The 14887-nt window shown below is 32.3% G+C and overlaps 1 protein-coding gene across 1 annotated transcript in view; it reads right to left on the reverse strand.

Moving 5' to 3' along the window:
- Positions 1 to 14887, reverse strand: part of LOC134695075 (serine/threonine-protein phosphatase 6 regulatory ankyrin repeat subunit B-like) — a 40217-nt gene that overhangs the window by 15752 nt on the left and 9578 nt on the right. Inside the window, exons 5-10 of the mRNA XM_063556267.1 lie at positions 14138 to 14210; positions 11551 to 11678; positions 5076 to 5179; positions 4119 to 4284; positions 3371 to 3465; positions 2563 to 2626 (exon numbers count right to left, since the gene is read on the reverse strand). Coding sequence (XP_063412337.1) covers positions 2563 to 2626; positions 3371 to 3465; positions 4119 to 4284; positions 5076 to 5179; positions 11551 to 11678; positions 14138 to 14210 — 630 coding nt within the window. The remainder of the gene's footprint in view (positions 1 to 2562; positions 2627 to 3370; positions 3466 to 4118; positions 4285 to 5075; positions 5180 to 11550; positions 11679 to 14137; positions 14211 to 14887) is intronic.

Raw genomic sequence — 14887 nt, forward strand, 5'->3', positions numbered from 1 at the left:
CTTAGATTTTTGATTATGGGCCCAGTTTTCATGTTGGTCCAAATCAGGATCTAAAATTATTATATTAAGTATTGTGGAATAGCAAGTCTTTTCAATTGCACAGTATTGTGCAATGGCAAGAAATATCTAATTTCACAATATTGTGAAATAGCAAATTTTTTTTTAATTAGAGTTATCTTTCTTTGTCCAAAATTGTAAGCAAGAAATATCTTATTGCAAGATTTTTTTTAATTGGAGTTATCTTTCTTTGTCCAGAATCAACTTAAATTTTTGTTATATACAATATACAATGTATATTCACTTTTTACTACCAACTGATAAATTTAAATAATCTTTACTATTCAGTGATAACAAGCAGTTTTTTACATCTTAATATTTTATGATGTATGTAAATGAGTAGTTATTGTTGCAAACTCCATTAGAATATTTTAATTGAGATTAGTTTTGGAATAAGGGAAAGGGGGATGTGATTAAAAAATTGGGTTCAATTTTTCTCATTTGAAATTTCATAAATAAAAAGAAAATTTCTTCAAACATTTTTTTGAGAGGATTAATATTCAACAGCATAGTGAATTGCACTCAGAGAAAACAAAAATTTTAAGTTCATTAGAACACATTCATTCTGTGTCAGAAACCTATGCTGTGTCAACTATTTAATCACAATCCAAATTTAGAGCTTAATCCAGCTTGAATGTTGTGTCCATACTTGCCCCAACCGTTCAGGGTTCAACCTCTGCGGTCGTATAAAGCTACGCCCTGCGAAGCATCTGGTTGATGAAATCAAACAAAGTTTAATTTTGGACCCCGATTTGGACCAACTTGAAAACTGGGCCAATAATCAAGAATCTAAGTACATTTTTAGATTCAGCATATCAAAGAACCCAACCAATTCATTTTTTGTCAAAATCAAACTAAGTTTAATTTTGGACCCTTTGGACCTTAATGTAGACAAATAAGAAAACAGGACCAAAAGTTAAGAATCTACATACACAGTTAGCATTCGGCATATCAAAGAACCCCGATTATTCAATTTTGATGAAATCAAACAAAGTTTAATTTTGGACCCTTTGGGCCCCTTATTCCTAAACTGTTGGGACCAAAACTCCCAAAATCAATACCAACCTTCCTTTTATGGTCATAAACCTTGTGTTTAAATTTCATTGATTTCTATTTACTTCAACTAAAGTAATTGTGCGAAAACCAAGAATAATGCTTATTTGGCCCCTTTTTTGGCCCCTAATTCCTAAAATATTGAGACCAAAACTCCCAAAATCAATACCAACCGCTACGACGACAACGACGCAGACGATGAATCCAACGTGATAGCAATATACGACAAAATTTTTTTCAAATTTTGCGGTCGAATAAAAATGTTTCTTTCAAATTTAGGCTAAAAGATCAACTTTTCATCATTAATTTTTAATGTAGGCAATTTATCTTACAAAACTAATCTGTTGCATAATTGATAGTTTTTAACATAAAACATGTTAATTTGTCAGTAAGAAGTAAAAAGGGGTCATCAATAAAAGTCAACAACTTTCTCAAATATACTAGTAATGACTTTTCAGAAACAATCAGGTTTTTCACTAATAAAAAATAAGCATTAAGACAACTTTTCAATAAAACATTTTTACATAAGAATTTTTTATACTGTTACAGATTAACACAAATTTCTTAATCTCCATAATCAACAACAAGTTCAACAAGAATGTGTCCCTAGTGCACGGATGCCCCATCCACACTATCATTTTCTATGTTCAGTGGACTGTAAACATGGGGGAAAATCTCTAATTTGGCATTAGATTTAGAAGGATCATATCATAAGGAACATGTATACTAAGTTTTAAGTTAATTGGACTTCAACTTCAACAAAAACTACCTCGACCAAAATCTTTATTCTGAAGTGGGACATACAGACGATCCAAAGAACAGACAGACAGATGCACAAACACGAAAACATAAAGGGGGCATAAAAATGTGAGTAGCCATCAATAAACATAGAGCTGTCTACAAATTATCATATTAGTTTTCTCATTTGAATTATTCATTTGTCACTTCTGGGACATTTATTGATTGCTATGAAGTATTGTTTTGCTCATTGTTAAAGGCTCTTCACTAAACAATAGCTACTAAATTCTATGTTATTTTAGTCACTGGTGGAGAGTTGTCTCATGGTAAAGTTTACCACATCTTCTTATCTTTACCAGTGCATTTGTTTACACTTATCTTAAGTCATAAGCCTGTTGTTAAGTGGTTGTCGTTTGTTGATGTGGTTCATAAGTGTTTCTTATTTTTTTTATAGATTACACTGTCATTTCGGAGCCTTTATAGCTTGCTGTTCTGTGTGAGTCAAAACTCTGTGTTGAAGGCAGTACTTTATATTATATTTATAACAGTCAACTTTTTACACATTATGACTCGGATTGAAAGTTGTCTCATTGGCAAATAAACTTATCTCATTGGCACTCACACCACATCTTCCTATATCCAATTATCACATCTACATATTTCTAATCACCACAAAAAAGTTGATGCCGATCTTGCAGCAAAATAAAAACTTACATTAGAGTACTGTGCATCTACAGACTTTAGACTAAAGTCTAACAGTTCCTTCAGGTTTTCTATCCTGAACAAAAAAAAAATCAGTATTTTTTTCAGTATTATTAAACATTTATCTTGAATAACAGCAAAAAGATCTCAATATAGATAGTAATATTTATAATTCACTGTGGGATTAACGATACAAATGTTTCAAATTGAAAGTCAATATCTGAAATTCCATAAAGGCACTTAAAAGAGATGAATGGATTTGTATTGAACTTCAAGTGGCCTTTTAAATGCATATATTTCTCATATTTGTTTTTCGTTTCTTTTTTGTATAGTTTGAGCTTGTGGAGTGCCTTTGCAATTTGCATCACTGTCCCAGGTTAAGGGTTGGCCCCCAAAAAAAGAGTTTAACCTGCCACATTCTGTATGTGCATGTCCCAAGTCAGGAGCATGTAATTCAGCGGTTATCATTTGTTGCTGTATATCCTATTTTGTAAATTATTTTGTAAGTAAATCAGAGTTTAGTTTTCTCGTTTGAAATGTTTAACATTTGTCAATAGGGCCTTTTATAGCTGGCTATGCGTTATGAGATTTACTCATTGTTGACCTATAGTTGTTTATTGCTATGGCATTTGATTATTTGATTTCTTGAGGAGAGTTGTATCATTAGTAATCATACCACATCTTCTTGTTTTTGATATAACAGAAAAAAATCATTTTAATACTATATGGATATGCTCTATTGGTACTTTTCTGGCAGACTCAGAATTTTTTTTTCAGGTGCAAGTCAACAATTTAATCAAAATGGATATCATATATTTACCTGTTATTTCTAGCTGCTAACATGATAATTGTATAACCCTCATCATCAACACAACATAAATCACTTTCTACAAGGTCATCTGTAGTTATCTGCCCCTGAAAAAAAACATGATTATTGTATAACCCTCATTGTCAACACAACATAAATCACTTTCTACAAGGTCATCTGGAGTTATCTGCCCCTGAAAATGATGAATGGACTTAGATTTTGGTTCATAATTTGCTATTAAGTGCTAAATTGTCCATACAACCAGAATAATTTTTTTTTGTCATATTTTTCATCTTAATATTGAATTTATGTACTACAGTCAAATATTGCTGTTTTTTTTCTTCTTGAAAATTGGTTGTACATCAATGAAATTGCAGCACATGTAATAAATTAATGCCAACATACAAGACCACTTCAGCCTTATAACAACTGTCTGGGTAAGGTAACAAATCTTCCTGTTGACTTTTACTCTGAAAAAATCCAGCTAAGTGTGTCAATCAAACAAAGCAGGGTTTATATTCCTACAAGCTGACACTTGTTGAAAAGCTAAATAAAACCTCCCTAAATATTCAAAGAGAACTTTTTAATAGTTGATGTTTATAGAAGTTATGGTAAGCAATTACTATTTAAGTTTTGCCTCACTCTTGAAAATCTTTCTAAGGACGTCATTTTTATAACAACCAAGTCAATTTGTGAAAAACAAGTCTGAGCTAATACTTGCAATCGTACATATATAGAAACATTATTTCTTAATGCTTACATTTATAACAATGTCAACCAGAGTTTCTCGTCTTTGCTTCCGTCGCTGACAAATTATTTCATTGCAATCAGCAGATGTGTAGTACTTGTGCATTGTGGGAAGGTTGTCAGGGAGACAGCCATGGTAGTCTTCTTGGTTTATGTCAGCTCCCCTCTTAATCAGACAGCTGAAAAACCAAAAAAAACTAACTGTTACACAAGTATTTAGTTGTTATGAAAACATTGTGTCCTACCATTGTCCACAAATATACTTCTTTTATGTTTCAAAATGACAGAAAGGACAAATAACATTATTTGTACAATATAGAGATAAAATTTAGAATTGAAATGAGGAATTGGTCAAAGAGACAACAAACTGACCAAAGAGCCAAAAAACAACCAAAGGTCACCAATGGGTGTTTAACACTGCGAGAAAATCCAGCACCCAAAGGCTTGCTTTAGCTGGCCCTGAATAAAATTGTTTACTAGTTCTGAGATAATGGAAGCATATTTTTTAAAACATAAATTTAGGATTATAACTGTTTTTTATGAATTTCAAATTTTCTGATCATTGTATAACTTTCTCTATCTGACATGTTAACAGTTGAGGTTTCATCTTTATTAAAACAAAAAGAATATTTAGTCCTTTGCCTTTCACATTTTCCCCATCATATAATCATATACATCTTAAAAGTTCAGATAATACGACTTAAGGTGGTACCCAACACCTTGACTAAAATTAATTAAGCTCGTTTAATTTTCGTAAAATTTTGACAAAGCATCGACTTTGACCCTTAAACAAAAATATAAAAATTTTCAAAAAATATACTGGTTATATAGCAGTTTGACAAACACCAATTTTGATCATTGAGAAGCCTAATATTCCCTTAACAACACATTGTAATTAAAACATTAAGCTGACTTTACAGAGTTATCTCCCTGTAGTGTTAGGTACCGCCTTAAAATACCCCTGTATTACCTGACAACATCTTCATGACAGTTCTGTGCAGCGTAATGAAGAGCACTTCTTCCATTTTCTACATTAACTTTGTTAGGATCAGCTCCTTGAACACAAATCAATAACTGAAAGAAATAGCAAGACATAACATCATAAAAAATATATGATTTGTATGTTACACAATTTTGACAGAGTGTTTAACTTTTCGACGGGTAACAGACTCAGCTGTAATACATTCTGGTTAATAGCAAAGGAAAAAATTAAACACTGGCTTTAAATCAGTGCAATTTGGAAAAAACAATCAAAGCCTGAAAGGCTGTAAAAGCAATTGCTGCCATGTTTATGTTTTGGGGACTTTTTTTTCATCCACATATATTTAAGAATTAAACATGACAGGAGTGTTTTCTAGTGAGAATTAAGAAGGTTTTAACTTTATATCAATTAAAGACTGTAGCAGAAAGTAATTTTTAATATGTTTTATATTTCACAAGGAGACGTTTACCAGGCTAAAGTTGGGGTCAAATATACATGTGCTGAAACATATAACTCCAAGAGAAATTATTATGGATTATCCCCTAGTAGTGTTTGTAACTGGACAATAATTTCCTTTATTGATTTAATTTTCATAATTAATTTAAATTTAACACTTCAGTTAAAACATTTCAACTTTCCAGACGCTAATGTTGAAAAACTGGAAAGAAACAAAATATTTTACAAGGCATAAACATGTAAAAAATAAATATATATTTCAGCTGACTAAAAATATTTTCATAATGTTACTTTGTCATCATTTCTTAAAAACTAAGTCCCAAACATTATTGCTCAGTTGATATGTGTCATCCTCATGGGGAACGAGATAACTATAATTATCGTGCAATCCCGAAAAGAGGGGCCATCACAGACAAACATGACATTAAATCGTCATTATACGAACAAGAACAAACAGCTCTAAGTTGCTTTGATATTTATCCAATTTTCAGGAAACATTGTGAAAATGATCTTCAATATTTCGAATTCATGTGAAATAAAATTGCAAACACGGTGGACCGTAGAGGGTCAACAAACGTAGTAGACTCGTTCATTGGAAAGACTAGGATAATGGTTTCATCATTTGTCATGCATACCCAGTTTTGAATATGATATCCAAAAAGGATGTACTTTTTTTAATCTATGAAACTAGAAAATTCCAAATTGTAAATATCTCTTCATCTGTACTTGGCATCTATCACGTTTGGACGGGTCCATTTCATTAGTAAGGTGATCGATAAATCTTACGGAGTTATGGCAAAAAAGGAAAACAAACTTATTGTTGTGTGTTTTTAACAAGGGTTTCGTTCCTCTAAATTATTTGCGCAAACAAATCAACAAAGTAGGTCAGTTAACTTTGTCTATTTTTAGATTACAGGTAATCATTTGACACTACGTATAACCTGATAACCTGTGTAGTGATTTTGATTTTACGATAAATTTATGAATGAACGACAATTTTATGAATGAACAAGAGCACCTGACCTCTTTCTTAAAAGAACACCAATTAAACATATAAAACCGTATATTATAAAAGATAATTCAGTCAAATTTTCAATACTAAATCAACAACTGAAATGATTCCATATTTTGTTGAAACATCGTACGAACGGAAAACGGAATCGCAAGTATAAAAATGCATTTTTTTTCACTCGGACGTCTATGTTTTTTGATAGTCAAACGGTTGTCCCCCTAAATACAAAAATACATCTACAAGAACGTATGCTGAAACTTCTTAAATCCACTAACGTTTTTCAAAAGTTTCAAGCTATGTATTGCATTAGAAAACATACACAGGTGTTTAAGAATGACAGACCAGGAGCCTGTTTAACAAAATACTATGGCTTGATCTGGGCGGAGTCTCTGATCTGGGTCACAAAGATGGCCATACGCGACGGCATGAAAGCAATTGCTTTAAAAACTGTTTTCTGATGATTTTGTTGTAAATAAACAACAGTTTTAATACATGGTTTGAGCCTGAAGCATACTTGAAATAAATTTGAAAATTTGGTCAAAGTGTTTTTGTGTTAATGAATGGACTCTGTTTAGCAGCCTCTCTCCTGCCCGCCCTACATCCCCAAGTCAATAACATATTTTTCTTTCAAAAATCCAGATAATAGTCTATTTCAAAGATTACTATTACAAAAAATGTATAACCTTCATTATTTTCAGCCTTTCCAATGTGACACAAGACCTTCCTACTTTGATAAATTCTTATGTCATGCATCAAAACAGTAACTATAAAAACTAGAGGCTCCAAAGAGCCTGTGTCGCTCACCTTGGTCTATATGAATATTAAACAAAGGACGCATTTGAATTAATGACAAGATTGTGTTTTGGTGATGGTGATGTGTTTGAACATCTTACTTTACTGAACATTCTTGCTGCTTACAATCATTCTATCTATATTGAACTTGGCCTAAGAGTTTCAGTCGAAAATGTTAGTTAAAATTTACAAATTTGATGAAAATTGTTAAAAATTGACTATAAAGGGCAATAACTCCTTATGGGGTCAATTGACCATTTAGGTCATGTTGACTTATTTTAAGGTCTTACTTTGCTGTACATTGTTGCTCTTTACAGTTTATCTCTATCTATAATAATATTCAAGATAATAACAAAAAAGGCAAAATTTCCTTAAAATGACTAATTCAGGGGCAGCAATCTAACAGCACTTTGTCCGATCCATCTGAAAATTTCATGGCAGATAGATCTTGACCTGATAAACAATTTTACTCCCTGTTAGATTTGCTCTAAATGAATTGGTTTTTGAGTTATAAGCCAAAAACTGCATTTTACCCCTATGTTCTATTTTTAGCCATGGCGGCCATCTAGGTTGGTTGGCCGGGTCACGCCACACAGTTTTTAAACTAGATACCCAAATGATGATTGAGGCCAAGTTTGTTTAAACTTTGGAGTAGGGGCTTTAATGGCCTAAAATGGCCCCAGATTTACAAGATAATAAAAATTCTAACAGAGCAGATTTTTCTCCATAAATTATTAGAATATGAGTTAATGATTTAAAAAAAAATATTTTATTTAACTGAAAAAGGTTCAATGACGTCACAATGGTAGGTGCAAATGACGTCATAACTGGGAAAATAAGCAAAAATACCGAAAATTTGATGGTTTTTCTAAATTTTGACCACCGCACCATGCTTGCACCAATTAGAAATTCTAACATTTTGACAAGTTCATACATTTCAAACTTCAGATAAAAAATCTTTTTGGTGCAAGGTTGGTGCGATAGTTTATTTTATATTTTTCATAGCCAAGCGGAGCAATAAAAAGCTGAAATTTGCCGTCCAAATTTGACCTTTTCATCTGACAAAGTTTAGTTTATACATTCTTATACCTATAGAAACTTGTTTTTTTTTTTTTTGGTTTATGAATGTAAAGTGTATTCCTAATTATATTTCCGTAAGTTTATCTAGTTTAATTTCTTTAAAAAAATCGACAGCAATAGACTTCATGTGTAAGGGAGTCAATTACAACTTTGAGGACAATTTTTTTAATTATGAAATTTTAGATAGACCTTCAATATAACAAAATCTGTACATTTCTGATGTTTTTGCTAATTATAAATTTGTTGTTTGAATGGGGCAATCTTCTCTCTCTGGTATTAGGGTCAGATCTATGCTTTATGTAACGAAAAGTGGGGGTGGGGTGGGTGGGTGGGGGGTGGGGGGGGGGTGTTTGTGGTATTTTACTTAAATTTCCATAATTGGTGAGAAACACGAGATTTATTTCGAAAATGAAACTACCTATATTCCAATTGGATGTGTCTTTGTGGGTAATGTGCATAGAGAACATGTTCTATAAAATTTGATGGTAAAAAAACGGAAACGGCCTAAGGTAGTCTATCCATATATCCTTATAAACATGTATATATTATTATACAAGTACGCCTGAGCCTGTGACAACTCTACAACAGATTTATTCATTGGATCACCAGCAGTGATGGTGATACATGGCTGTGTACATTATGTATATACAACTCGTTTAAACATCAACCCAACAATGTAAGATCTGTAAACTTGCAAATAGATATAGGAAGATGTGGTGTGAGTGCCAATGAGACAACTCTCCATCCAAATAACAATTTAAAAAGTAAACCATTATAGGTTAAAGTACGGCCTTCAACACGTAGCCTTGGCTCACACCGAACAACAAGCTATAAAGGGCCCCAAAATTACTAGTGTACTATATGGATAATTGACCTTTCCATGCGTAGAAACAAGAGCCTGAAGTCTGTAAGCATTCTATATGTCTGTTACCTTTTTAAAGGTTATGTTTTGAATAGTTTTATAATCATGCGTAAAAATGAAGTGTAAATTTTAAAATGTGACCCGGCTTTGTTGTTAAGCCCCATTTGTGGGCATTATGTTTTCTGGTCTATGCGTCTGTTCATCCATGCGTATGTCAGTCCAATTGTCCTTTTGTCTCGCTTCAGGTTTAAGTGTTTGGTCAAGGTAGTTGAATCTGTCATCAGACTCAGACTTTTTTTTAAGTAAATTTTACTGTTTGTATTGTGCGTTTGATTTTTTTCTACTTTGCCTAGAGGTAAAGGGAGAGGGGGTTTGAGATCGCAAAAATAACATGTTTAAAAGGGGTGCCGCTGTTTTGTCACCTTACCCAGTTTTAAATTTTAAAAATATATACCTTTTCATAAATTGCGTAGGAAAAAAAGTTATATTATATATATCTGATAGTTTTCTCAACTTTTCACTTATTCAAGCTTAAAAAGGTGTAAATAGAAGTGCCCCCCTTCAAACCCAACCCCTTCCGGTAACATAACTACTGTCATGGAAATAAACTGACTTTTGAAAACACCCTTTAATGCATGTGTCTGTATCTATTTATTTAAGATAATCAATATAAAGATTTCTAAGCGCTAAATGTGTCTTGTCTTTATATTATTCTTCTTGTAGCTGATAAGTGAGACCCCACCCAGCATCAGATGCACAATCTGTATATATCAGCCATACCCAGTGTTTTGTTTTGTTTGTTGGTGTTTTAATATTGCTTTCCCCCTTAATATTTACCTTGGAGTTTGTTTCTTTTTACAATTTACATCTTAAATTGCCTTTCTGTTTCAATATATTTAAAATTAAATCTTGTAAATAGAAAACAAATCGCGGTTGCCATGGGCACAGATATGTTGCTAGGGAGAAACAACAGTGAATTGGCAAAAATGTGCAATTAATTATGTTATATTTAAATAGTGTACAAGTGTAAAGTTCACTACATGCTAAACAGGTTCAATTTCAAATATAGCTATATTTAAGTTGTATAATAATCATATTTGATGAGATTAACTCCGCCATTTTAGTGGTTGCTAGGCAACAGAATAAACGAGCTAGACCCAAAATTCAATTATTTTCAGAAGGTCTATGGTATAGACTTACAACATGACAAATAATATGGAATTTGGGGGTGGGGCCAAAAATGGCCCTTATAGCCCCTAGTCCTTTGGCCTGATAGTTTCAGAGGAGAAGATTTTTGTAAAAGATTACCAAGATTTACGAAAAATGGTTAAAAATTGACTATAAAGAGCAATAACTCCTAAAGGGGTCAACTGACCATTTTGGTTATGTTGACTTATTTGTAGATCTTACTTTGCTGAACATTATTGCTGTTTACAGTTTATCTCTATCTATAATAATATTCAAGATAATAACAAAAAACAGCAAAATTTCCCTAAAATTACAAATTCAGAGGCAGCAACCCAACAAGGGGTTGTCCGATTCATCTGAAAATTTCAGGGCAATTAGATCTTGACCTGATGAACATTTTAACCCCATGTCAGATTTGCTCTAAATGGTTTGGTTTTTGAGTTATAAGCCAAAAACTGCATTTTACCCCTATGTTCTATTTTTAGCCATGGCGGCCATCTTGGTTGGTTGGCGGGGTCACGCCACACAATTTTTAAACTAGATACCCCAATGATGATTATGGCGAAGTTTGCATTAATTTGGCCCAGCAGTTTCAGAGGAGAAGATTTTTGTAAAAGTTAACGACGACAACGGACGACGCTGGACGCCTGACGCCAAGTGAGATAAGCTCACTTGGCCCTTGGGCCAGGTGAGCTAAAAAGTGGCCTTCAAGTGTATTTAAAGAGTTGCAAATTATAAACATAGAACAACAACAATAACAACACTGACTGACATTGTCCAATATACATTATTAATGCAGAAAAAACGAAATTAAAAAAAAAAAAAAAAAAAATATTTTTTTTTTATAAATTTCTAAAACCATCTATAGTTGTGTATAGTCCGCACCCCTTGTACAAACTTCATATTTCAGGAAAAAAAGTGCGGACTATACATGCCAAAATACGGTATACATATTGTTTTTAATTGGACTATCATTGCTGTGTTATTATCTATCCAAAAGTATGTGCATCTTTTTGTTTTAATGTTAAATTTTTTACAGATTCTCATGGTGCACATAACTTGCAGATACTTACATCACATAATATGCTGTTCCCAGATTGAGCTGCAATCATAAGTGGGGTCATGCCCTTTGAATTACAGAGTTCAATATCAGCATGTTGTATCCTTACTAGAGTCATAATCAGTGGTAGTTGACATAGTCCTAAAATAAAACATAACATGAAAATGAAAAAAATGGTGATCGTATTAAAATAGTTTATATTAAGTGTAAAGCAACTTAATTTTGCTGATACTTTGTTCTGCTTTACCATTTCTAGTCAATTTTGAACCTATTTAATTTCACAATTTTCTTATTTACTTTTGAAGTTTTAAAAGGAAAATTCCAAGTTTTACATATTCACGATGATTTATATTTGCGTTAATTTTGAAATCAAATTCCTTGCGACAATAAGTTGGTTTACAGTAGTTTAATCATATTTCATTGTTCAACAAGAATGTGTCTTTAGTACATGGATGCCCCAATCGCACTATCATTTTCTATGTTAAGTGGACAGTGAAATTGGGGTTAGAACTCTAATTTGGCATTTAAATTAGAAAGATCATTTCATAAAATCATGTATACTAAGTTTCAAAGTGATTGGACTTCAACTTCATACTGTGAAAGTACTTTTATTCGTGGGGTACCAATTTTCGTGGTTTTCGTGGATGACTTTATCCACGAATTTAAGTGTCCAACGAAATAAAACAACCATTATCCAAATCAAGACACTGACAGATCCCCATCGGAGGTTTGAATACTGATATGATCTGGAGAATATATTGGATAACGCCAAATCTGAGAATACTTTAATGGCAGTCACAGAACTACAACCGCATGCAAGATTATACCCATTTAATCTTTAATAATCTTAACTGCACAACTATTGATCTTTTAAGTCTCATAAAAAATAATTTGGTCGATAAAAGTCAGATTTTCGGTATTGATATGCTAGTATGATAAAGTGTTCATTTTATATCCTCATAGTTCTCGTACATATGGGAAATAATAATTTCATGCTGGGCTTGATTTTGATAACAACTATTTCACAATTCAATATACGTTTATGACATTTGTTTATGTTACTGTTTTCTTAAGGTGACATGTTTATGGCCTCATTAATACCTTTGATGGTATTTAATCCGTTGATCACTTTATCATGGATTAATAAGTGTTATCACTACGATTTACACGATCAATGTTTACTTTGCAATTTTCTTCAATCCACACTATTGGTAACCTTCTTTTTTTATAATTTTTCAATTTTTTTTCTTCAAGAAAACAAAAATCCACGAATTTAAAAACCCACGAACATGTAAATATTGATCAAACCACGAAAATTAATACCCACGAATTAAAGAACTTTCACAGTAAACAGCAAATGTACCTTGACTAAAAACTTTAACCTGAAGAGTAACAGACAGACCAACAGACTGACAAAAGATGAAACAAACAGACGAACGGATACACAGAACCAGAAAACATAATGCCTATAAATGGGCCATAAAAGGACAAACAAGCAGTCAACAGTGATTTGTCCTTCAAATTTTCAGTTTGTAGAGAAGAACAAGTAGATAAAGATAAGAGATACATGTATCAGGCAATGAGATCAGTCACTGATGTTTGATGCAGCAAGTCTTAAAAGGCAAACTAATGAATATGCATAAGCAAACTCATGAATATGCATACATCTTTCAATACACGTATAGTAGACGTGCAGCCTTATAAATTCAAGGCAAATACATTTATTTAATTTATGTGATGTATGTACATATATGTATTGACAAGTGTAGGGTTGAGATTTCCAAAGCATGTTTTACGTTGCCACATTCTTAATGCTCCTATCCAAAGTCAGGAGCCTGAAAATCAGTGGTTGTATCTTTTTTTGTAAATTAAATTGTTATAAGTTTGACCAATTTTTCTCATTTTAAATGTTTCAAATTTTCTTTGCTGAAGCTTTTATAACTTACTAAACTGTATGGGTTTTTTTTAATTGTTGAAGGTCTTAATTTGACCTATAATTGCAAACATCCTTGACATTTGAACTTTTATTTCATATAGTTTCATCATCATTTATATGTTTTAGAGTTAAGTGTGACCCACTTTTTTTGCTGAACTATTATCCAATTTGGTTCAGGGGCCATCTAAAGCCTATCTGTAGGTGCAGGATTTTCTCGCTGTGTTAAAGACCCATTGGTGTTTTATGCAATTGACTTGCTTTGGTGTCTCCTTGACACATTCCCTATTTTCATTCTCAATTTAACCATTAGCTTTTTTTATGATAATTTAAGGTGGTACCCAACACTTTCACTAAAATTAATTTGGCTCAATTAATTTTCAAAAAAATTAACAAAGTATTTACTTTGACCCTTTGAGAAAAATATAAAAAATTTAAAAAATTTGAACCAACCAATTTATCAGAAAAATTACACTGGTTATATAGCAGTTTGAAAAACACTAATTTTGATCATTGAGAAGCTAAATATTCCCTTAACAACCCAATGTAATTAAAAAAACATTTAGCTGATTTTACAGAGTTATCTCCCTGTAGTGTTAGGTACCACATTAAGTCATTGCATAATGAACTCAATTATTTCAAACATGAATTACGGGAACAATATTACCTCCCCTTACAGCTACATGGATCAAGAAATCTCCATCTGTATTACATTCTGTATTCACATTAAAGTTTAAAGTCTGCAAGTAAAATTACATGGTTAAAAACACAAGAAAGATCAAGTTCAATTTGATAAAAATCAGGCATAATGTGATAAAACTATCTCATACAAACCTTGATCAGTAATAGAATTTCTTTATCTATTAATGAGAATGCAACCATACAACACAATAAATATAAGAAAAAACATATCTTTCACAAAAGACTCATAAATCAAGGTCTTGGAAAGGGCAGAAAAATAAGTTTATTGGACCACAGATGAAATATAACGTTGTGATTGGTTGAACGCCATCACGTGGTGACCCCCTATGAAACCGTATGGGGTTAGAAAGTTTCTTATGGAGTTTATGACGCGTTTATGGCGACGTCATCTATAAATGTTGTTGTGTTTCATTTTTTATTTTTCACTAAAACGCTGCAGAAAAAGTCCAGCGTCCGATAAATTCGTTTTACGGTTAACTACTGACCCCCTATGGATGCATAGAGGGTGAATAAAGTTCAAAGGGGACTCGGCCTCCCGCCTCACCCCTATGGATTTTACTAACCCTCTATGGATCCGTATGGGGTCAGTAGCGTACCATATAACTTATAATGTTTAACACTCCAAGCAAATTTGTTATTTTTTTGGCCAAAAATGTAATATTTTGGTTTATACAAGATAACCAACTATAATTACTTTGTTCAAGATCTTCTTCTA

This window comes from Mytilus trossulus, chromosome 13 (genome assembly GCF_036588685.1).
Source record: "Mytilus trossulus isolate FHL-02 chromosome 13, PNRI_Mtr1.1.1.hap1, whole genome shotgun sequence".
Taxonomy (NCBI): domain Eukaryota; kingdom Metazoa; phylum Mollusca; class Bivalvia; order Mytilida; family Mytilidae; genus Mytilus; species Mytilus trossulus.